This window comes from Capra hircus, chromosome 2, assembly GCF_001704415.2.
Source record: "Capra hircus breed San Clemente chromosome 2, ASM170441v1, whole genome shotgun sequence".
NCBI lineage: Eukaryota > Metazoa > Chordata > Mammalia > Artiodactyla > Bovidae > Capra > Capra hircus.
The window spans coordinates 44493525-44517803 of record NC_030809.1 but is presented as its reverse complement, the minus strand read 5'-3'; the positions used below and the strand labels follow the sequence as shown (position 1 = coordinate 44517803).

General features: G+C 35.9%; 1 protein-coding gene across 6 annotated transcripts in view; it reads left to right on the top strand.

Moving 5' to 3' along the window:
* Positions 1 to 24279, top strand: part of NBEAL1 (neurobeachin like 1) — a 151346-nt gene that overhangs the window by 78803 nt on the left and 48264 nt on the right. For all 6 annotated transcript variants that reach the window (XM_018060685.1, XM_005676389.3, XM_018060689.1 and 3 more), the window contains 9 exons: positions 3139 to 3227; positions 6196 to 6771; positions 7110 to 7285; positions 8114 to 8267; positions 8554 to 8682; positions 15078 to 15383; positions 15474 to 15623; positions 19483 to 19640; positions 21778 to 21902. In XM_018060685.1, the coding sequence (XP_017916174.1) occupies positions 3139 to 3227; positions 6196 to 6771; positions 7110 to 7285; positions 8114 to 8267; positions 8554 to 8682; positions 15078 to 15383; positions 15474 to 15623; positions 19483 to 19640; positions 21778 to 21902 (1863 nt within the window). The remainder of the gene's footprint in view (positions 1 to 3138; positions 3228 to 6195; positions 6772 to 7109; positions 7286 to 8113; positions 8268 to 8553; positions 8683 to 15077; positions 15384 to 15473; positions 15624 to 19482; positions 19641 to 21777; positions 21903 to 24279) is intronic.

Below are 24279 nucleotides of genomic sequence, written 5' to 3'. Positions count from 1 at the left end.
TAATGCATAGAAATGTTCTTCATCATCAAATAATTCTACTTGATGGCTCTAAATTTTTTTTTCTTCTGAAGGTTCTTTCCCCCTCCTTCCTCAGGCTGCTTTTAAAATTACCTGTTACTAAAAAAAATGAAATAAAATAAAATAAAATTACCTGTTACTTGATTCAGCAGGGCTTTCATTGGATACTGTTTCAAATATACCTTTGTTGTTTTTCCCCAGAGCATAACATAGAGCCTTACTTGGCATGCCTTCAGTAGATGTTTATTGACTGAGTGGTAAGCAAATAATTGACTATGTAAAAAAAAAAGGACATTAGAGAAAACGTGAACGAGATATTATTTTTCTTTACAGAGCTTGAAGTCTTAAAGGAAAAATGAAAACAAATTTTAGATATTCTTTTTTGTTTCTAATTTTGCTTTTATAAACCTTTTTGTTAGCACTTTCTATGAACTATAGGATCTATATCAGATGCTAGAGGTTCAGAAAGATCTAGGACGAGCTTCTTTGATAAGACATTTGTATAAGAAGGTAATCCAAGTATAAGATCCAAGCAGCATGGACAGTATGTTTAGGCAGTCAGAGAGCAGCTATTTCAGGTTTCCTGAGGAAGATGGTGGACATTCTAAGCCTATTGTCTTTGTAAAACTTAAACATATCTGTGATTCTCACCTAAAATGAAGCAGCTATTTCAGCATTTATGTGGCTATTATGTATCATTCTTTTTTTGAGAAAGCAGTATGCTGGAGGCATCATACTTTGGGATTTCAAACTATACTACAAAGTTATAGTAATCAAAAGAGTGTGCTCCAGTATGCATAAAAATAGTCACATAAAAAAGTGAAACAGAATCAAGAGCCCAGAAATAAAACTATGCATGTATAGTAAACTAGTATTTGATAAGGGATCCCTGAACTCAATGGAGGAAAGATAGTCTCTTCAATAAACGTGGTTGGGAAAACCGAATATCCATTTGTAAAACAATGAGAATGGACCCATACACCACCCACAAAAATTAACTCATATAGATTTAAGTTTAAGAATTGAACTGTAAAAAATACTAGAAGAAAACATAGGGGAAAAGCTGTTTGACCTTTGTCTTGGCAATGATTTTTTGCATATGACAGCAAAAGCAACAAAAATCAAAATAAACCATGGGATTAGATCAAACCAGGAAACTTCTACATAGCAAAAGGAACCATCAACAAAAGGAAAAGTCTTTTGTACTTTTACACAAAAAGTATATACATACAGTATATAGTATGGGAGAAAATGTTTGTAAATCAAATCTTATAAAGAGTTAATATCTAAAACATATAAGGAAATCATACAACTCAATAGCAAAAAATCCAATTAAAATATGAGCAAAGGACGTGAATAGACATTTTTCTAAAGAAGATATACAAATGGCCAACAAATACATGAAAATATACTCAACATCCTTAATTTTAAGGGAAATGAAAATCAAAAGCACAGTGAGATATCACCTCCCACCTGTTAGTTTGGCTGTTACCAAAGAGAGAGGAGATAAAATGTGCTAGTGGTGAGGGTGAGGAGAAAAGGAACTCTGTGTGCTGTTGGTGGGAATGTATTATAAATTGGTGCGGCCACTACTGTTGTTTTTTAGTCTCTTAAGTTGTGTCTAACTCCTTGCAGCCCCATAGACTGCAGCATGCCAGGCTCCTCTGCCCACGGTCTCCTGGATTTTGCTCAAATTCTTGTCCAAATTCATGCCAGTGGACATGAGTTCATTAAATTTGAGCTGACTGTCCATTGAATTCATGTCTAGTCAGCTCAGATTCAATGGATATGAATTTGCAGCCACTTTGGAAGGTTCTTAAAAAATTAAAAATAGAACTACCACATGATTCAGCAGGCCCTCTTCTGGGTATATATCTAAAGGAAGTGAAATCATATCTCAAAGAGGTATGATCTGCACCGCTATGTTTATTATACCATCATTCTTGATGGCCAAGATACAGAAACAACCTAAGTGTCCAGTTCAGTTCAGTGCAGTCACTCAGTCATGTCCGACTCTTTGCGACCCCGTGAATCGCAGCACGCCAGGCCTCCCTGTCCATCACCAACTCCCGGAGTTCACTCAGACTCACGTCCATCGAGTCAGTGATGCCATCCAGCCACCTCATCCTCAGTCGTCCCCTTCTCCTCCTGCTCCCAATCCCTCCCAGCATCAGTCTTTTCCAATGAGTCAACTCTTCGCATGAGGTGGCCAAAGTACTGGAGTTTCAGCTTCAGCATCATTCTGTCCAAAGAAATCCCAGAGCTGATCTCCTTCAGAATGGACTGGTTGGATCTTCTTGCAGTCCAAGGAACTCTCAAGAGTCTTCTCCAACACCACAGTTCAAACGCATCAATTCTTCAGTGCTCAGCCTTCTTCACAGTCCAGCTCTCACATCCATACATGACCATAGCCTAAGTGTCCATTGACAGATAAATAAGTAACAAAAGCCAGGCATGTATATATATACACAAAATGGAATATTAGCCATATAAAAGAAGGAAATCCTGCCGTTTGCAACAACATGGAAAAGCCTAGAAGGCAATTTGATAAGTAAGTCAGGCAAAGAAGGACAAATCCCGTGTGACCTCATTTAACCTGTGGGTGAAAAAAGTGAGAAACAGGGTAGATGGATGGTTGCCAGAGTGGGGCAGTGAGGGAAACGGGTAAAGGTACAAAGAGTGAAAACTTTCAGTTGTAAAATAAGTATGTTTTGTGGATCTAAGTTATAACATGGTGACTGGAGTTAACAATACTGTGTTGTGTGTTTGTAAGTTGCTAAGAGAGCAGACCTTAAATGTCCTTACCACAAAAAGAAATATGGTAACTATGTCAGATAATGGCTGTGTTAAATAACCTTATTGTATAATCATTTCACTATATATATGTGTGTGTGTGTGTGTGTATATATATATATATATATATAATCATTGTGTTTTGCACCTTAAACAGTGTTTTTATGTCAATTATATCTTAATAAAGTTGGGGGAAAAAGCATGTTTGTTGACAGCAGGAAAAAAGTATAAATAAAATGAATATGTCAGCTTATATATAACTATTAACACATTTCTTTCTTGTTTTTTCTCTAGTACTTAATTTTAACTTTTTTTTTTCTATCATAGATCCTGCTATTAATTTCAAAGATCTGTTATCTGTGGTATATATTTCTCACAGAGCCTATATAAATGTCAGGGTGGTCATCTGCAGAAAGGTTAGTAAACTTTAAAATATACTCTAAGAATTGCAGTATTATTATATTGTGAATAACCTTAAGTATTTTTCACCAGATATAAGTTCTAATATCTTTTATATGACATAATGTTATAGTTTAGTTTTTTGAAGGGAATTAACTTTATGTAATAATAAGAAATATAGCATACAAATTTGTTCTTCTTCACCATACTGGAAATAATGCCCTTCCCAGAGTCAAAAATATATTCCCAGAAACTATTTTCTGTATTAAGATCCTTCAGTTGTGACCTTTTCTAATTCATATACCATATTTTAGAGTTTCTGAATCTTTTGACCTTTATGGAAAGGGTTTTCTGTAGTTTATGGGTGTATTCCAACTATGATTTACCTTCAGTCCACTCATTTAACATTTAAGTAAGTTTATGAACGGTTATCCCATTTGCTTCTTCCTGCTTAAAACCTTTTCTACTGGTAACCAATGACCACTCTGGTATTTAATTTGCTTCCTTGCTTTTCTTTTTAATTTTGTTCCCTAATTATGTCACAGTACTTTTCCACCAGTAAATCTGGATATATATTTCTCCTTTTTTCTTTAATTTTTATTTTATTTGTTATTTATTGATTTATTGCACTGGATCTTTGTTGCTCCACGCAGGCTTTCTTTAGTTTTGGTGAGCAAAAGGCTTCTCTTTGTTGTGATGAACAGGCTCCTCATTGCAGTGGCTTCTCTTGTAGAGCGTGGGCTCTAGGTGCTTGGGGTTCAGTAGTTGCGGCATGCAGACTCAGCAGTTGTGGCTCACGGGCTCTAGACATGATGGGCTTAGTAGTTGTGGTACACAGGTTTAATTGCCCTGCAGCGTGTGGAATCTTCCTGGACTAGGGATCAAACCCATGTCTCCTGCATTGGCAGGTATGGTATGACAGGAAAGTTCCCATGTTTCTCTTTAACAGCTGCATGGTTTTTTATTCTATGACTGTTCTATAAAGTATAATCTGGTTTCCTATTGATGGACATTTTAGATTGTTTCCTGTTTTACCATGTTAACAAACATTCTGTTAGGAGCTTTTTTTTTTTAACACAGATATTTACCTGTCTGTGATAATACATATGTGGGACATAATTCATGAAATGCAATAGCTCTTCAAAGAGTTTTCATATTTTATATATATATTAATGGATTTTGCTATATTTTTCATAAAGCAAGTCATGTAAATTAATCTTTTTTTCTCTCAGAGTGCAATTAGAAACCTCTCCCAGTACGGCCTAGTTTTTATTCATTGTGTGTTTATAAAATAGCTGTAAGATAAGTCTTATTTCATGGAAAGTTTAAAATCATGAAAAGTGTCTTTGCCTACCAATATTTAATATGTTTAAAGCTGATATTTTGTACTGGCAGAGGCATAGTAGCTCCTGATTGCAGCATTAAGTGAGGAAAGACACTTACCGTGTCATTGTAACTCACTTTGACTCAACTGCTGTCTGTACCAGCATCAGTGTACATAAGAACCATTAATTCTGAAGTCCTCATTGACATGATTCATCTCCTGCTATGAAATTTGTCAGAGTTAGAAATTCTGATAAAGAGATACTCTATAAACACTGGGAGCCGAAATTCTTTCCACCTACTTAGAAGTTAATTGGCTTTGTGATTTAAATCTTAAAGATCCTAATGGCATTTCTTATAAATTTTTTTTTTAAATAATTTTTTTGGAATACAGTTGATTTACAATGTTGTGTTATTTGTGCTGTACAGCAAACTGAATCAGTTATACATATACATATATCCACTTTTAAAGATTCTTTTCCCATATAGGTCATTACAGAGTACCGAGTAGAGTTCTTTGTGCTCTACAGTTGGGCTTTGCTCTTCCCCAGTACCCTTCCTATTCTCTACCAGAAGGCAGTGTGGTGTAGTGGGGAGCACTTGGGTTCTGGGGCCAGACCACTTTTAACAGCATTTCTGATATAGTATTTGAAAATTTGTTTTTATCCAAAAAATGTGAAGTCATTTAGGATTCTAGAGATCATACACATTGTCACGTCAATACCTACTCTTTAATTTCAGTTTCTTATTCTAGCTAAATAGCAGCACCCATCTCACTGGAAATAATTTTCTGGAATTAAAGTTCAGTTTTTGTTTGCACCATGTAGAGTTAATGAAAAAAAATGTTTTTGCAAAAGCAACCCATTAACTTTGCTTGGGGGGAAAAATGATATGGGACATTATTCTTGGTGTACTTAGGGTCTTTCAAAGTTTCTTATGTGCTCTAATGATTCCCCAAACCCTAGTGTCAGAACTGTGTGTGGCACATAGTTGTTATTCATTTCTAAGTCATGTCTGACTCTTTGTGACTCTGTGGACTGCAGCATGCCAGGCTTCCCTGTCCTTCACCATCTCCAAGAGTTTGCTCAAACTCATGTCCACCGAGTCGGTGATGCCATCCAACCATCTCATCCTCTGTTGTCGCCTTCTCCTCCTGCCTTCAATCTTTCCCAGCATCAGGGTCTTTTCCAATGAGTCAGCTCTTGGCAATAGGTAGCCAAAGTCTCGAAACTATCCAGTGCTTTGGCACATAGTTGATGTTCAGTATCTGCTAAACAAATATAGTAGGCTCATGGAGAGTATTTTGTTAAGAGGATATAACTTTATTACATTAAATCAGTTTATATTTTTTCTCTGACCAAATTAAGTTAGTAACATGAGTATGTTGGTATGTGGAGGATTATTTTATCTTATTTTCCTTTTTTATCTTTCAGCAAATGTTTGAATATATCCCTACTCTAGATATACAGTGAGTATATCTAGATTAGTTGAGAACCCAGTGTCTGTCCTCCAGTTTCTAATCTAGTTAAGAACGTAATCTGTTGAAAATGTATCCTCCAAAGTTTCTTATTAAATTACTTTGTCATGAAATAACTGAAACTGTTCTGAGGTAAAGTACCATTTACCTTTTGACAAATTTTTGCATTCTTAATCTCTTTGCAGATTTTACAGATTTTGCAGTCCCAGCCAGATGCAGCACATCAGATATCTCAACAAGTGGGCTGGCAAGACACCTTAGTTAGGCTTTTTTTGAAAGCAAATTTTGAAAATGGAAATACTCTTCATAAACACAGTAGGGCTATTATAATGAAAGACAATGATAAAAATATATCAGTGGAAGATATGAAGAGGAACTTTGACGAAAAGACAGATGAAGAAAAAATTGCCTCTTTTGCCTCAGCTCATGTGTCTTCAGATGAGTGGAGTTTGGAGGATAGACATTCTCTGGACTCAAACATGCCATTATTTCAAGAAGATAGCTCGATGGGAGAATTATCTTTCAAATCAGAGAATCAAGAAGAATTCTGGCATAATAACCCTTCACCTCTGAGTTTAGATCTCAGTGGAATTGATTCATGTGAACTGAGTGATGGTGGAAGTCAAATGCCAGACAGCCTGCCTAGCACTCCTTCCCCAGTAGAGTCCATGAAGCCGTTTCCTGTGCAGCCTGACAAAGAAAGCAGCGTCACAAATGATGTGGGTTTTAGTGATGACTTCTCTTTACTTGAAAACAAAGAGGTAAGATGCCTATTTGTCCAAATGTATTTTTATTTTTATATGTGTAACCCCAGAAGTGTGTAATTGTTAATAGCTTCATATATTATTCATGTTCCAAGTCTCATGATGGAAGATATTGGACACCTAAGAAGTCCCACAGTAGTGAGTGTCTTTGAGAGCAAAGCCAGTGTCTTGTTCTTCTTTACGTCTCTGGGGCCTTCCTAGTAAAGTTCTAGGTTCATCCAGACACCTTAAAAATATGTTAAATGATAATAATCTATGTACCTGATGGTTCTGTTTATGTGTTTTTAATAATCCTTCCCTCCAATAATTTAATATTATTTTTATGTTTTTTATAGAGATGTGAGGAGGAGCTTATTCAGTTACTGACCAATATTTTGAGCTGTATAATGTGTAAGGGACTAGAAAAGTCTGATGATGATACTTGGATTGAACGGGGACAAGTGTTTTCAGCACTAACTAAACCAGGAATATCCAGTGAGCTACTTCGACCATCAGATGAAATAAAACTAGTGTAAGCATTCCATTAGTGATATCCCCTCTCCTTTTGAAAGTGGGCAGGAGTCTAAAATATTTATTATTGAACATTTATTCTGTATTCACTGGGTAGGGAGAGAGAAAAGGGGAAGCTTTGTACTCAGCCCTTTTCCTGTCTGTTGCCATTCTAGTGGGATCTAGAGAGAAATACAAAGCTAACTCCAATGTGAGAGATTTAAATCTTACATTAATTTGGGTTTGAGGTGATTATATACTCATTGTTTCCATTGTTCCCTGTAGTATCTAAGGACTTGGTGCTTTGTGTTCTATAGTCTAGCCCAGGTTTGAATGCTTCTGTGCTAAAGGAACGGAGTAGTGTTTTCATGAAAATTACTCCTCTAAAGCTTTGAGTTCCAGGCATATGATAGGACACTGTAACAGCAGCAGACTACAACAGAATTACTTTCTTGTTTTTCCATGGAGCTAGACTCTGTGTAAGGCATAAAGCTTTCTTCCCTAACATTTCCAATTTCAGCTTTAAAAGAAACTTTTAAATATCTCATGGCCAGAATGTGAATTATTTTCATAGCTTTTTTTTTTAAAGGGCAAGTCAAACAGGTAACTTTTACTCTGCCTTTTAGTATTAGGTTATATTAAAGATAGATACTCCAGAGATGGAAAAGTGGTTTCATTGTTACTAAAATCCATCCACAATGTCTTGTGATACCTGCCAGTGAGAGTGTATCTTTGGAAATACACTGCTTTTAGTAAATAGCTGGCTTTGCTGTTGCTGTTTTCTTTTCATTTTTTTAATGACCTGTTATTTTTATAAGTACAAAGTGGTTTTACTTTGCTTTATACCTAGTTTGCTACAGAAGATGTTAGAATGGGCCGTCACAGAAAACAGAGAAGCAAAAACGAATCCAATAACTGCCGAAAATGCTTTCCGACTCACACTGATCATACAGAACTTCCTGCAATCAGAGGGACTAGTCAATTCGAACATGTGGACTGAGAAGGTGCGTAACGTCTCTTTGATTTTTTTTTTGGTAGTGGGAGACTTTATTCAAAGAAAGAAATTGTATATCGTCTCTTATCAGATGCAATAAACAATGGATAAGATGTGATAAATAGTTACAGATTTTGTTAACTATTGCTAGGATAATTATTTTGTGTTTTTTTTACCAGCTGAATATTGAATCAGCCTTGAAATATGTATGATCTGTATTACTGTTGGGGGAAGCTCATCATAGGTAGATTTAAAAATGGGAATATTTTTGTTTCTCATTTTTTCCTTTGTGTTAGCTTTTAGAGGATTTGATGCTGCTCTTCGACAGCCTGTCAGTTTGGTATTCTGAAAGTCCAGTATGGGTGAAACTCTCTCAGATTCAAATCCAGCTGCTGCTTGGCTTCATTGGAAGGGGTAATTTGCAGGTTTGTTGATTCTTTTACATTACTTTATATACTTATATGCAACATATGAATTTGTGTAATAACTGAATGGCAATTATGTTTTCAGCACTTTAATTTTTTAGTTTTAAAAATACCATGACTTAACTGTGCTTTCAGTTTTATAGGATTAGAAACAAGCTTGAGAGGCAGCTAGTCCGTTATTTTTTCCCTAATGTTTGTGACTCTGTATAATTTGTGGTTTTCTTTTAAAGCATTAATACATAGCTTATATTAGAGGGTGTTACTCACATCATCTGTATTTAGCATAGCTAGAAGTTGTATAGCCTGCATAGACTTTTTGTACATGTGCAGTTTAGGGCTTGCATTTTTTTTGTTTGTTTCGATTTGTTTTGTTTTGTTTCTATTTTTTTATTGAAGGATAATTGGTTTACAGAATTTTGTTGTTTTCTGTCAAGCTTCAACATGAATCAGCCATAGGTATACATATATCCCCTCCCTTTTGAATCTCCCTCCCATCTCCCTCCCCATCCCACCCTTCTAAGTTGATACAGAGCCCCTGTTTGAGTTTCCTGAACCATACAGCAAATTCCCGTTGGCTATCTATTTTGCATATGGTAATATAAATTTCCATGTTACTCTTTCCATACATCCCACCCTCTCCTCCCCTCTCCCCATGTCCATAAGTCTATTCTCTATGTCTGTTTCTCCATTGTTGCCCTGTAAGTAAATTCTTCTGGACCATTTTTTGAGATTGTGTATTTGTTGGTTAGAATATGATATTTATCTTTCTCTTTCTGACTCACTCCACTCTGTATAATAAGTTCTAGGTTCATCCACCTCATCAGAACTGATTCAAATGCGTTCCTTTTTATGGCTGAATATTCCATTGTATGTATATATACCACAGCTTCTTTATCCATTCATCTGTCAGTGGACATCTAGGTTGCTTCCATGTTCTGGCTATTGGATACATGTGTCTTTTTCAATTAGGACTTGCATTTTTGAGAAAAATTTTTTAAATTGCTCCTGTCAAAATCTTTTTCTATATTAAAACACTACTTTTAGTAGTGTTTTAGTGTTTTACATTTTTCTCATTTTTTTCATTTATTAAGCACTTGGTGAAGACCAAGTATAGCTTTGTGCTAGGTTTCTGTAATGAAGGTGAATCAAAGATGGACACACAGAATATTCATTGTTTCTGTTTTAAATTAAAGTGTCAAAGGTTAGAGAAGTTCCATGCAGATTTTAGTCTGCCATCTTTCTGTTTACTTGGCTGTTTGTGATGACCTGGGTTGAATTAGTCATGACATGTGTCCCATGGCTAGTTCAGTTCAGTTCAGTACAGTCACTTAGTCGTGTCTGACTCTTTGTGACCCCATGGACTGCGTGCAGCACATCAGGCTTCCCTGTCCATCATCAACTCCCGGAGCTTGCTCAAACTCATGTCCATCGAATTGGTGATGCCATCCAGCCATCTCATCCTCTGTCGTCCCCTTCTCCTCCTGCCCTCAATCTTGCCCAGCATCAGGGTCTTTTCCAGTGAGTCACTTCTTCATATCAGGTGGCCAAAGGATTGGAGTTTCAGCTTTAGCATCAGTCTTTCCAAAGAACACCCAGGACTGATCTCCTTTAGCATGGACTGGTTGGATCTCCTTGCAGTCCAAGGGACTCTCAAGAGTCTTTAACACCACAGTTCAAAAGCATCAGTTCTTCAGCACTCAGCTTTCTTTATAGTCCACCTCTCACATCCATACATGACCACTGGAAAAACCATAGCCTTGACTAGATGGACCTTTGTTGGCAAAGTGATGTCTCTGCTTTTTAATGTGCTGTCTTAAGTTATGTCTGTGTCATGGCTATTTACCTGACTATACATTCATTTTTTATATTGGAATTTTAAGTATTTGAGGTACGGGAGTTGTGGTGTGTATGGTGTCTAATATAAACTTGCCATAATATTGATAAGAGCATGAGGATGTTAAAATACCATACGTTTGCTGTTTTTAAAGAAGGCCATACTTTTCAGTAAGTATTTTTTTCCAATCAGAAAAGAAAATATGCTCATTGTAGAAAATACACAAAAAAAATAAAGAGAAAAACAATAGGTAAAACATGCTTTATTCTGTAGCCAAAGAACGATCTCTCAACATTTTAATATTTTTTTCTGTGTATATGTATATATTTTTTGGGGGGGAGATGGAAACCATCATATATTTTGATAATTTTGTGTTCTTTTCTATTTTTCTTACAATTATATTAAACTTATTTCCCCGTGTTACTAACTTTTTTTAAGATAGTGGACTTTTCCCCTAATCATGAAGGTAATACATTGTGTAGGAAACATGGAAAATACAGAAAAGCTCAACAATACTAGATATTCTGATATATAAATAATGAATGTTTGAATTGTACAGCTTTTAAATACAGTTTGAAAATATATGAACTAAGAACTTTTATAAAGATTGTTATACTCTTTGTCTAGTAATTCTACTCTAAAACTATATTCTAAGGTAATAATCTAAAACATCAAGCAGTCTCTGTACACATAGATGTTCATTGTCATTTTCTTTCTCCTCCATGTAGGAATAGAACAAAGATAACTTTTTTGACTTCTTCACTGAAATGAACCTGGTGGCTGTTAAAGCCCTTGGAGGCAGCATGCGGGGTAGCTAATTGTTTAGATGTTAGGACTCTGTTTTTTCCCACTGATAATCACCCTCAGTGTTTTTCTCCTTGGTGAGATTTCTTTTTTTTTTCCCTTGGTGAGATTTCCAAGGAGAAATAACATGTGTATTATAATTTGTTCACCATTAAATATCCAGTGCCTGTCCCATAGTAGGATTTTATGGGAGTCCTATTAAATAAATGAAGAGTTGTAGAGAAGGCAATGGCACCCCACTCCAGTACTCCTGCCTGGAAAATCGTATGGACGGAGGAGCCTGGAAGGCTGCAGTCCATGGGGTCGCTGAGGGTCGGACACGACTGAGCGACTTTCCTATCACTTTTCACTTTCATGCATTGGAGAAGGAAATGGTGACCCACTCCAGTGTTCTTGCCTGGAGAATCCCAGGGATGGGGGAGCCTGGTGGCTGCTGTCTGTGGGGTCACACAGAGTCAGACACGACTGAAGTGACTTAGCAGCAGCAGCAGCCGCACCTACAGCTAAGACTTGATTCTGTCAACCAGTAGTTAGTGATCTAGAACATTCCTCTCTAGCTACTTGTTTAATTTCACTCTCTCAGGCTAAAAGTGGATTTCCCTGAGGTTGTGCATGTTAAAAAATTGGGAAAGGAACCCCTTCCCTCATAGGGGTTTAAACAGAATTGCCTGCAAAATGAATCTGGCCAGCAAATTTGTTTTATTTGGCCCATTTATATTATTTAGTTTCCAACATTTAATTATCAGGAGATTTCACATAAATGCCAGAATTTCCCAGCGTGTCTTTAAAGCAGGACCAAATAGCTGTTCATTTCCTTAGATGCTGCATATGGTCACTAGGTTGTCTGGGTTTCTGCTCCCTCAATGCTCTTAGCTCATCTAATGGTTCTCTTCACTAGCTGCCCGTGAAATCACCTAGAGGAGCTTTCTAAAAATGCCTTTGTGTGCTTTGTGTGGGGCGTCACTCAGTAATTAAGCAGGGAACTAGGGCATTGGTGTTTCTGTCATTTCTCCGGTGACCATAATATAGTACTCTTTATAATGTGAGGGCAGGGGGATCATATCTATGTGTGTGGGGGGGTGGGCAGTGGTATGTAAATCATTGTATTCACTAGAAGTGTCTTTATACTTTTAAATAAATGTATAAAATTATAGTTACGTAATACTGTGACACTAGTTAGAAGCAGAGCACTGAATATTCGACTTTTTATGTAAACAGTGTTTTTAAAAACACGTAGCAAAAAGGTCTAGAGTATTAGCATTGGTGTTTCCTGGAAAATGAGATTTTATGGCCTTTTGTCTCATATTTGTTGCCTTCTGTTGGGTTTACACTGCTTTAGTCAGATTAAAGAGTAAAGTGAAGGGGTTTGGGGGAAACCTGAGGAGAGCAGAGATGCTTCACAAGTGGAAGCTTAAGTTAAAAATAGAAAAGTTAAAATTTTGAACCATCTTAGAGGTTATTTCCTCAAATGCTCTTTGCTTCTTTAAGTCTTCTTTTACGGAAAGACTGCCTGAGATCCCTTATTGTTGCCTTGGCCTTCGAAGACCTGTGCATACAGCTCAGATGAGTTTTGGCACACTTAATTATTGAAGTCATGTTGGTTTCTAATACTTCCTTTTTTTTTCTCTTGCTTTTCTTTATTTTTAAAATAATATGATCCAAGATTGGGATATAGGTGAAGGGAAAAGGAGGCGCTTTTTTTTTTTTTTAATCATTTGTCTTCTTATGGTTTTAAGACTTACATCTTTCTCTAGTCTCAATGAAAGGAGGCCCCTTTGTGACCTAATTTACCTTTCTGCAATGAAGTTTGAGGCCAGAGCTTAAGAGTAATATAGAATATTACTTTGTGTGAGTTTGTGCCCTAAATGTGTATTTACCTTGGGGACTCTGCTTCTCAGGTGGCTCAATGGTAAAGAATCTGCCTACTAATGTAGCAGATCCAAGAGTGTGAGATTTGATCCCTGGGTTGGGAAGATCCCATGGAGAAGGAAATGACAACCCACTCCAGTATTCTTGCCTGGAGAATCCCATAAAGAGAGGAGCCTGGTGGGCTACGGTCCATGGAGTCGCAAAGAGTTGGACACAGCTTAGAGACTGAGCATGCATGCATGTATCCTAAATGTGTATTTTCTTCGAGAACTTTACTTGGTCTCCTATGTACCGTAATTCATCTGTAAGAATGCTTGTAATTCCAAATAACAGAAATGTCAATACAAGATGACTTAGTTAAGAAGATTCATGTAGTTGAAAATTCCATAATTAAGATGAGTTCAAGGCATGATTCCATCAAGGCTCCATCCAGTTGCATTTGTTTGCTGTTCTTGTAGCATGGCTTTCCATCCTGTGCCAGCTTGTCTTAAACTGGCTGCGGTAACCATCACAGAATGACTGCCAGCAGAAACTGAGGCTGCATGCTTGCTTGTCCATATTCAGAGAAAGAGAGTGCTTCTACCTATAGTCCTTGCTGGTAGACATTTCTTCATGGGTCTCTTGTGAATACCGGCAGTGGATGCCTTTGTGATGAATTGTCTGTTTGAGGATGCATGTATAGTAAACAGCTTGAGGAGACAGAGATCATATCTCCCTCCAGACTAAAAGGCAGGTTTGTTATACTGTCCAGGTCAGGAAGATCCCCTGGAGAAGGAAATGGCAATCCACTCCAGCACTCTTGCCTGGAAGATCCCATGGACGGAGGAGCCTGATAGGCTATAGTCCATGGGGTCGCAGAGTCGGACATGACTGAGCAACATATGTATGTATGTATGTATGTATGTGATAAAGACAATATCTCCCTCCACGGCAATGTTCAAGCACCTTTACTACCCAGGGTAAAAGATTTGGATTCCCTTTGCTTGGGGCCACTCTCTTATAATGCAGCCATTGTGTGTGCAGGCATCATCTCCTATTCATTTCTCACCATGAAATTAGCTTGGGAAACAGGGCAAATCCTGATATTCTGCTGCTGCTGCTGCTGCTAAATCGCGTCAGTCGTGTCCGACTCTGTGCAACCCCATAGACAGCAGCCCACCAGGCTCCTCTGTCCCCGGGATTCTCCAGGCAAGAACACTGGAGTGGGTCGCCATTTCCTTCTCCAATGCATGAAAGTGAAAAGCAAAAGGGAAGTCGCTCAGTCACGTCCTCCTCTTCACGACCCCATGGACTGTAACCGACCAGGCTCCTCCGTCCATGGGATTCTCCAGGCAAGAGTACTGGAGTGGGTTGCCACTGCCTTCTCTGCCTGATATTCTGGTTATTGCTAATGCTGTAGATCATTGTTTCTGATCCAGGAGTCTCATTCTTCTGCCTGTGTCTGTGAAACTATGGTAAACTAACTTGTTAGCTTGAAAGTTTGGTAGTATCCAAGCCCTTTCACGGTTCTTTACAGTTACTGTATAAAAGTTCTGATATTGTACTGATAAAGCTATACCTGACCTGAATGAATCCATGCTACAAATACAATGACGAGTTGACTGAGAGATGAGTTCCCTGAACCAGTCACTGTGGCAAGGGGTTGGATATTCTGTTTGGCTTATATCTTTTAGGACCTGAGTTGGAACTAGAGATGGAATCATCCCCCTCTTCTTGCAGACTATAAGAAGGAGTAGAGTGGATGTTGGGATGATTAATTATCAACCTTTTAACTTTTCTGTATATTCCATGGGTTACTTTTATAATTTATTTTTAAAAACAACTTCAAGAAGAGCCAAAGAACTTTGCTGTCACTAAATATCTGCTCTATTTTACTATTTTTCTCCAGGTTTGTGCAATGGCATCTGCTAAGCTAAACACCCTTCTTCAGACCAAAGTGATTGAAAATCAGGATGAAGCATGTTACATTTTAGGGAAGCTGGAACATGTTCTAAGTCAGTCAATCAAGGAACAGACTGAAATATATTCATTTCTAATTCCCCTTGTCCGTACCCTAGTTTCTAAAATTTATGAGCTTCTCTTCATGAACTTGCATCTACCTTCTTTACCTTTGACTAATGGTAGCGCTTCATTTTTTGAAGATTTTCAAGAATATTGCAGTTCAAATGAATGGCAAGTTTACATTGAAAAATATGTAAGTTTTATCTTTTTGAGTGAGTTTTTTCTACTAAAGTATCATTTTTATACTTTATAGTAAATTTTGTGTATATATATTTTTTATAAGATTGTACCTTATATGAAGAAATATGAAACCCATACATTTTATGATGGTCATGAGAGCATGGCACTTTATTGGAAGGATTGTTATGAAGCCTTAATGGTGAATATGCATAAGCGAGACCGGGAAGGGGGAGAAAGCAAGCTCAAGTTTCAGGTAAAAATTATTAGATGTTTTAATATTTAGTCTTTTATGTTGATTTCAAGCAGTTAATGTTCAAATGAGAATAATAACAAGCCTGAACTTTGAAAACAAACAGTATTTCTTACTGTTTGTCAGAAAAGTATTTCAGAATTAGAAGAAAAGAACTGATAAGTAGCAATTTAAAAATTTATATCAAAATGTTCTATGCACAGTGATTATATAAAATGTCTATTAAGCTGATAAGGTATCTCTAAGGAGGCTGAGTATATACCAGTGCTTAGAGGGTAATTTATAACACAAAGTACTTATACTAAAAAAGAAAAAAGACCTCAAATTAATAAGTTCATTGCATCCTAAGAAACTTGAAAAAGTAAGCTAATCTACTGTTATTTTTTTTCGCCTGTGCTGCACCTTTTGTAGAATCTCAGTTGCCCCACCAGGGACTGAATCCCTGCCATCACAGTAAAAGCACCGAGTCCTAACCACTGGATCGGCAAGGAATTCCCTACATTAGTTTATAAATAAGAAATTATTAAAGAACATAAAGTAATGAAAATGAAATCAGAAAAGCAATAGGGAAAGCCAATGAAACCAAAATCTGCTTCTTCAAAATATCAATAAAACTGATAGACTTGTAGCCAAATTGAGGTAGGGGGAAAGGGGGAAACAGTACTCCTACCAGAAATTAATCACCACTGACCTCACAGACATCAACATGCTAATTGAATTACTGTAGCCAATCTGTGCACATAAATAAGATACTTTAAATGTACTTGATCAGTTTCTTCACAAATACAAATTTCCAAAAATAATTCAATAATAAATAGATAACCTGGCTTGTCCTCTATCTCTTAAAGAAATTGAATTTATAGTTAAATAGCTTCCCTTGTGGCTCATCTGGTAAAGAATCCGCCAGCAATGCAGGAGACCTGGGTTTGATCCCTGGGTTGGGAAGATCCCCTGGAGAAGGGAATGGGTATCCACTCCAGTATTTTGGCCTGGAGAATTCCATGGACTGTATAGTCCATGCAGTCGCAAAGAACTGGACACGGCTGAGCAACTTTCACTTCACTTCACCTTCCAAAACAGAAAACTCTAGACCCAGATGGTTTCACTGGCAAATTTTACCAAATATTTAATAGAGAAATTAGACCAGTTCTTTGGAGTCTGTTTAGAAAATAGAAAAGTGGCATAACTCCACCTTGTTATATAATGGCAATATTACCCTCATATTGAAACCATACAAAAACAGTATAAGAAAACTGAAGACAGTATCTCTTTTGGAACATAGATATAAACCAAATCTAGCAATGTATAATAAAATAACATCACAACCAGGATAGTTTACCTTATATGCAAGGCTGATTCAATATTTGATAATCATTTGATAATCAGTCATATTAATAAACTTATCAAAAAAAGATACATGATCATATCAGTAGATGCAACATTGGCAAAATTCATCATCCATTTATGATCAAAGTTTCCAGCAAACTAGGAATAGAAGGGAAGACCCAAATCTCTACAAAAATCCTACAACTAGCTTCATATTTAATGATGAAAAACTGAGTGCTTTGCCCATTAAGGGTGGAATGTTCACTTTCATGCTTCTTTGTATTGAACTGTGAGATGTAGCAAATTCAGTAAGAATAGAAAAAGAAATAAAAGACATATTGGGAAAGAAGAATTAATACTATTTACAGATCACATGATTATCTGTGATCAATATACAAAATTTAATCATATTTCTATACAGTAGCAATGAACAATTGGAAACTGAAATTAAAAAAAAATACTATTTACAGTACGACTAAAAAGAATGAGGTACTTAGATACCAGTCTAACAAAATATGTACAGAATATATATACTAAAAACTGTAAAACACAGATGAAACAGAAGATCAAATAAAATAAAGCTTTATTTCATAACTTAAGTGTAAAAAGAAACATTTGTAATCCACTACTACTAACATTTTGCTGTATTATCTTTCCTGTATTTTTATGTATATATAATGGTTTAAGTGAAATGATAGTTTTATTTGCTGCTACTTCAACTTAAAATGTGTCATGAGTATTTTCCCATGCCATTATATGGCTAATATATCATAATGTTATTTATTAGAAAATTTAAACTTATTTCCTGGTTTTAGATCTAATTTATGAGTTTTTTCTTTATTATGGATAGTACTGATCATCTCTCTAGTCATATTTTTGTGTTTATCCAGAATGACTTCCCTAGAATAAGTGGAATTACTGGTATGTAGCAATCATGATAATAATTATTATTATACTTCCCTCATAGAAGTTCTACCAGTTATTATTCCAACCTTTCTTTTCTCTGTAATTTTACCCTTGGCTTCTAGAAAAACCTAATTTATGTGCTCGAATATCCTCATGTGCTCAAACTGCAAAGCTGTGAAATTGATGTTTAATTATATGGAATTCTCATGACTTCTTCAGTTGTCACAGCAATGATCTGTTTTAAATATTTGAAAACATTGTATCCCAAATCATTGATATCCTATAAATGTAGCAGTAATTACAGTAATGATTATAATAGTAAGTAATTTATTGAAAGCTTGCTACTTTTCTAGCACTATATTAAGCACATGACAATTATTGTCAACCTCAACTTACAGGCGATGATACTGAGCCTCAGAGAATTAAGTAGGTAAGATTTGTACTGAAGTCTAGCTCCAAAGCTTGTATTCTCAACCGATTAATACAGTATTAACTTGTTTGAAGATGTCTGGTAGGGACTTCCCTGATGGTCCAGTGGTTTAGACTCTGTGCTTCCACTGCACAGGCTCAGGATTGATCCCACATGGAAACTAAAATCCCCCAAGTTGCATAGCGTTACCAAAAAAAAAATAAGTAAAAGATGTCTTTTAAATCCGTATCTTTAACCATTCATTTTAATGTAATTCACTGTTGATTTGTTTGAAACAAGTTGAATATTATTTTAGTTCCTAATATTTCTTAATTAATCAATGTCAGTGTGAGGTAGGTAAACCAGGCTTCTGTGCTCATTCGATCAGTTGTGTCCGACTCTTTGCAACCAACCCCATGGACTGCCAGGCTCCTCTGTCCATAGGATTTTCCAGGCAAGAATACTGGAATGGGTTGCCATTTCTTCCTCCAGGAGATCTTCCCCACCCAGGGATCAAACCCATGTCTCCTGTATTGGCAGGCAGATTCTTTACCACTCCGCCACCTCGAAGTCCTAAACCAGGCTTACCTCTTATCTTTCTGAAAACTTTAGAATTTTAATTTCAGGGTTTAGAGTTATACCTTGGTAGAACTTATTACCAGAATCTTATTTTATCCTGAAAACTGGAATAGGTATATGAATTCATTTGCTAGAGAGGATGCTATTCTGAGAGAAGCACTCCTAAATGATGGAATTTTTCATTGTGAGAGATTTACTCCTACAGGTTTCTTTTGTCTTTAGCACTGCCTTTCAGGCCATCAGTAGTAGTGTGGAATGTGGTCCTCTTCATTTTACTTTATTTGACCTGAGTCAGATTCCAAATGCCTTATAAATCAAAAGATCCCCAAAGAAAATCATTTTACTTGATGGGATACAGTTAATAATTCTAAGTCTTAAATAATCTGATTTTGAGGCACTACAGGTTTGAAGTTCTTCACATATTTATTGTTGGCTTGTTATTTTCTTATATTAAAGAAATAAGGATTATAGCTATAGTCATATTAATGATTCTAATGGAATAAGAAAATCCTGTTGGTTGCCAGCTTCTTTCTTTTCATTTTATGATTTTATTGAGTCAGATTTCTAAAATTATGACATTCAAATTTAAACATGCCTCTCAATACATGATTCGGTACTCTTATTTATTGCTCTTTCTTTCAGGAGTTTTTTGTGGAGCCATTTAATCGAAAAGCACGCCAGGAGAACTTGAGGTATAATAACATGCTGAAACAACTTAGCAGTCAGCAGTTAGCCACTCTGAGACGCTGGAAGGCAGTAAAGCTTTATCTTACATGTGAGAGGGGACCTTGGGCTAAAAGGTAGGATTAGCTGTCATTCATTAAATGCCCTCTTCTTTACAACTCTGATCTAGAACTTCATGAACCTCTCCAGTGACCTCCAATCCAATTTTTACAAGATTGCTTTTAATTAATTTGTGTGTCTTTTATGAATTATAGCTTTGTGTAAGTGTAGAGCTTTGTGTTTATATGTTTTTCACTGTGGAGTTGTTTCCTTTACTCTTACCCTTTAACGTAGAATTTGTTTTGAATCCATTTACTTCTGTCTTCCTGACATTACCTCTTTGAGCTAGGGTTAGTGATGTTTAAATATTTTACTATTTCTTTACTTGATCAGTCATTTTTGTTTTGCTGAATTATATTGCACACACATTTTTAACAGCCCTTTTTTATTCTAGTAAAATACACAATACAAAATTTTCTCTTTTAACTGCTTTAAAATGTATAATTTAGTGACCATAAGTACATTTCTAGTGTTGTGTAATCAACTTGAGATGAGAGCACTGTCCAGCTTGAGAACCTTTTCATCACCTGAAAAAGAAACCCTGGAACCAGTAATAGTCACTGCCTATTAACTCTTCCCCTGATCCCTGGTAACTGCTTGTCTGCTTTCTGTCTCTATGGATTTACCTATTCTGAGTATTTCATATAAGTGAAATCATACAATAGGTGGCCTTTTGTGGCACTTCTTTCACTTAGCATAGTGTTTTCATTTTGTTGTAGCATGTGTTAGTACTTTCTTTCCTTTTTATGACTGAATAATATTCCATTGTATGAAATGGATAATGGATATTTGGGTTGTTTTCTTTGGGCTGTTGTGAATAGTGGGCTTCCCAGTGGCTCAGTGGTAAAGAATCTGCGTGCCAGTGCAGGAGCCACTGGGGATACAGGTTCGATTCCTGGGTTGGGAAGATCCCCTGGAGGAGAAAATGGTAACCCACTGCAGTATTCTTGCCAGAATAATCCCATGGACCGAGAAGCCTGGTGGGCTCTAGTCTATGGGGTTGCAGAGAGTTGGATACGAGTGAGCACACACATGTTGTGAATAGTATTGCTTTTGTAAACATTTGTGACCAAGTGTATGCTTCAACTCCTGTTTCTAGTTTTCTTGGTCGTATACCTGCAGATAGCATTGCTATGGTAATTCTGTATTTAACTTACTGAAGAATTGCATAACAGTTTTTCATAGCAGCTGCCCCATTCTTATCAATCGTGCTTGAAGGTTCCAGTATCTCTGCAACGTTACTATAATACTTGTCTTTAAAAAAAATTTTTTTTATTATGGTCATCTATTGGTTATACAGTGGTATTTTATGATTTTGTTGCATTTCCCTAATGACTAATGAAATTAGTATCTTTTCATATACTTATTGATCGTCTGTATATGTTCTTTAGAGAAATGTGTAAGTCCTTTATTTTTTGTCCTTTGTCTATTTTTAACTTGGATTGTTTGACTTTTTGTGGTTGAATTGTAAGAGTTCCTTTTATTTTCTCAATAATAGGCCTTTATTGGATATATTGTCTATAAATATATAGGTTGTCTTTTCACTTTCCTGATAAGTGGCCTTTGGTGCACAAAGACTTGAAGGTTAAGTCAAGCTTATCTGTTTCTTTTGTTGCTTATGTTATTGATATTGTATTTAAGAAACCATTTTCAAATCCAAAGTCATGAAGATTTACTCCTGTGTTTCCCTTAAGACCTTTAACTCATGTTTAGATCTTTGATCCATTTGTAATTATATTATCTTTATTTGTAGTAAAATTATTATTTTATTTTGAAAACTGTATTTGGAATAAACTCATATATAGCTAGTTAAGAAACTCCTTGTAACAGTGAAAGAGTAAAATATATCAAGCTATAAGTCTGGAGATTTTTTGTTCAAATCTTATTTCTGATGTCTGTAAACTCCATGGCATCTTAGGCAAGTAATTTAGCCTGTCTTAGATTCCTTAGCTATAAACTGTTGATATGCATACTAACATTGGTTTTTTTCCTCAGGATTGTTTGGGTCAAATGAGATACGAATGTGAAAGCTTTTATAAAATGATGCCAAAGAAACGTAAAATACATGTTACTTTTTTACTCTGTTTCAATCAGCTGACCTTTTGTAATTATAAGCTAAAATAATTTTATTTGTTTACTTATGAATATTCATAGGAAACAAAATCCAATTCACTGGAAACTAGCTAATGTAGAAAATTATTCCCGCATGAGACTTAAGTTGGTGCCAAATTATAATTTCAAAACCCATGAAGAAGCTAGTGCTTTGAGAGATAATCTAGGTGAGTTCCGATGGCTATTTAATTATCTATTGAAGATAAAGAGAGTGGTGGTAGGGGTTGGTAATTGTTTTTATTAATTGTTTGAAAATTCTTTATTCTTGAGAGAGGGTGATGTTTTATAATTGATATTTAAATGGCTGTCTATGTTGCCTTTGTCAAATCTTAGTCAAATCTAAAATGACTTCCAATTTCAGTTGATTTTTGCAGTTTTTCAAAGAAAAATATAAACTCATAAAATTATACAGCAGTTGGTGTGAAATGTGTTGTCTCTGTATCCATTATGGTATAGTAAAATACAGTACTTTAACCTGAGCCTTTTGACTCCTAAAACTGAGTCTAATCTTAAATATATCTTGAACTCTTAGCAACTCTTTAGGTCTTTCTTTTATGATCTATTCTTCTTACAGAACTCCAGACATTTTAGTATCTAGATGGGTCAATGCCTTTGTTCTAGGAAAAAAAAAAGTTTAACAATATGTAACCTAGCAATATATCAAAACAGGTTTTAAAGAGTGTCTGTAATTCTTTAGGAAGCCCTTCCTTTATAAGCCCTTCCTTATGAGACTTCCCTGGTGGCTCAGACTGTAAAGCGTCTGCTCGCAATGCAGGAGACTCGGGTTCAACCCCTGGGTTGGGAAGATCCCCTGGAGAAGGAAATGGCAACCCACTCTGGTACTCTCTCCTGGAAAATCCCATGGACAGAGGAGCCTGGTAGCTACAGTCTATGGCGTCGCAAAGAGTCCAACACAACAGAGTGACTTCACTTTCACTTTCCTTTATACCCATCTGACTTGACAAATCCTTTTCTTTTTGAAGAAGGGTCTCTGAAATACCCCAAAATATCAAGAGTCATGTGTATACTAAATTGTAGTTACTTTACCCAAGCTAGGTGTGCATCTTGTGTTTAATGACTAAGTTATAGATAAAATGAGTACCAATTTTTAAATCTTATTTTTAAAAAATTGCCATAATAAATTGGCCCATACAGTAAGTGCCATAAAAATAAGAGAGTTATCATGCCTGCCATTTCAAATCTTACATTCTGAAATAAATGAGACTCCGTAATTTTCCTTAATGTAAAATAATGGTCTTTTCCCTCGTATAAACACTAACTTTGAGATTCTCTTATGTAGGAATGGTCACTTGCATACAAGCTTGTCCTCCCTGTTTGTGTCCTGAGACTATTATACTTTTCTACCTCTTGAAATTTTATACTTGTCACTCAGAAGACATCTTTTGGTGAATGACTTCAATTTAGTAACATTTAAGGAATAGTAGGCTCTATTTTTCTTCATTTTTGTCAGGAAATATCACTCCAGGAAATTCCTTGTCCCTTTCCTCTCCTTCTTCATCCCTCTTAACACATGTACATAGATATAATTTTGTTTCATCTTCTTGGTTGCAGTTGTTTTAAGTTCAGGAAGATGAGTGTCCTTTCTGTTTCTCCATCTCTTTCTCTCTTTACCTAGTTTTCAAAATTATCCCAGGTATAATGGTGATAATAAAATTGTACAGAAGTAAGAAATCATGCATTTCAAAGTGAAATTGGTAATAGTAGAAAACCAGTGGTATCAATCTCTAAAACTTTTAAAGTTCCCTGAAGCTTACTCCAGAATTACCTGCAGAGTGTTTTACCTACTCCATGTTTGTCTATAAGTATTTTCATCAATATTATTCTATTTATATCAGATTGTCTAGACTTGTGTGTGATCAAAGCAGATTTATAAAGGAAAAATGCAACTGTACATTAGGTTAATTCATTTTGTTTCAGCAAGGATACCATTTGAGAAATTGAGTGGTTCTGTCATCTTTATAATGTTTTGTTATTTAGCATGAATTATTTTTCTAAATATGAAATGTCTATATTCATAGTTAAACATATGAATTTTTTCCAGTCCTATCTATAAATTATGCATATATTTTCATTACTACTCTTATGCCACTCAGATAATTCAGAGGTAAATATACAGTAAGGATAGCTACCATTTATTTTATGTATAATGTGGTGTATCTCCATTTCACAGTTACAGAAACATAAGTTCAAAGGGGTCATGTGGTTAATAAATGGAATTTGAATTTAGGTTTACCACTTCACAACCCATGTTCTTTCCATTGCACTAGCCTAGCCTTCTTACATAATGCATAGTTCATTACATTTGTGGCATATATATGTATCAGAATTATCTATTCTATGTACTCCAGAAAGGAACACTTCAGAATGGCCTATGTATTATCTTGCAGTTAACAATAATTTTTCACATTCTTTCATAATATTTCTATAGTACAAATGCACAGTAAGGATAATTCTGTTGAATTAATGTAGTGAGAATAACACTTACTGGCATGCTTTGGGTTGCTAAGAGTCGGACACAACTGA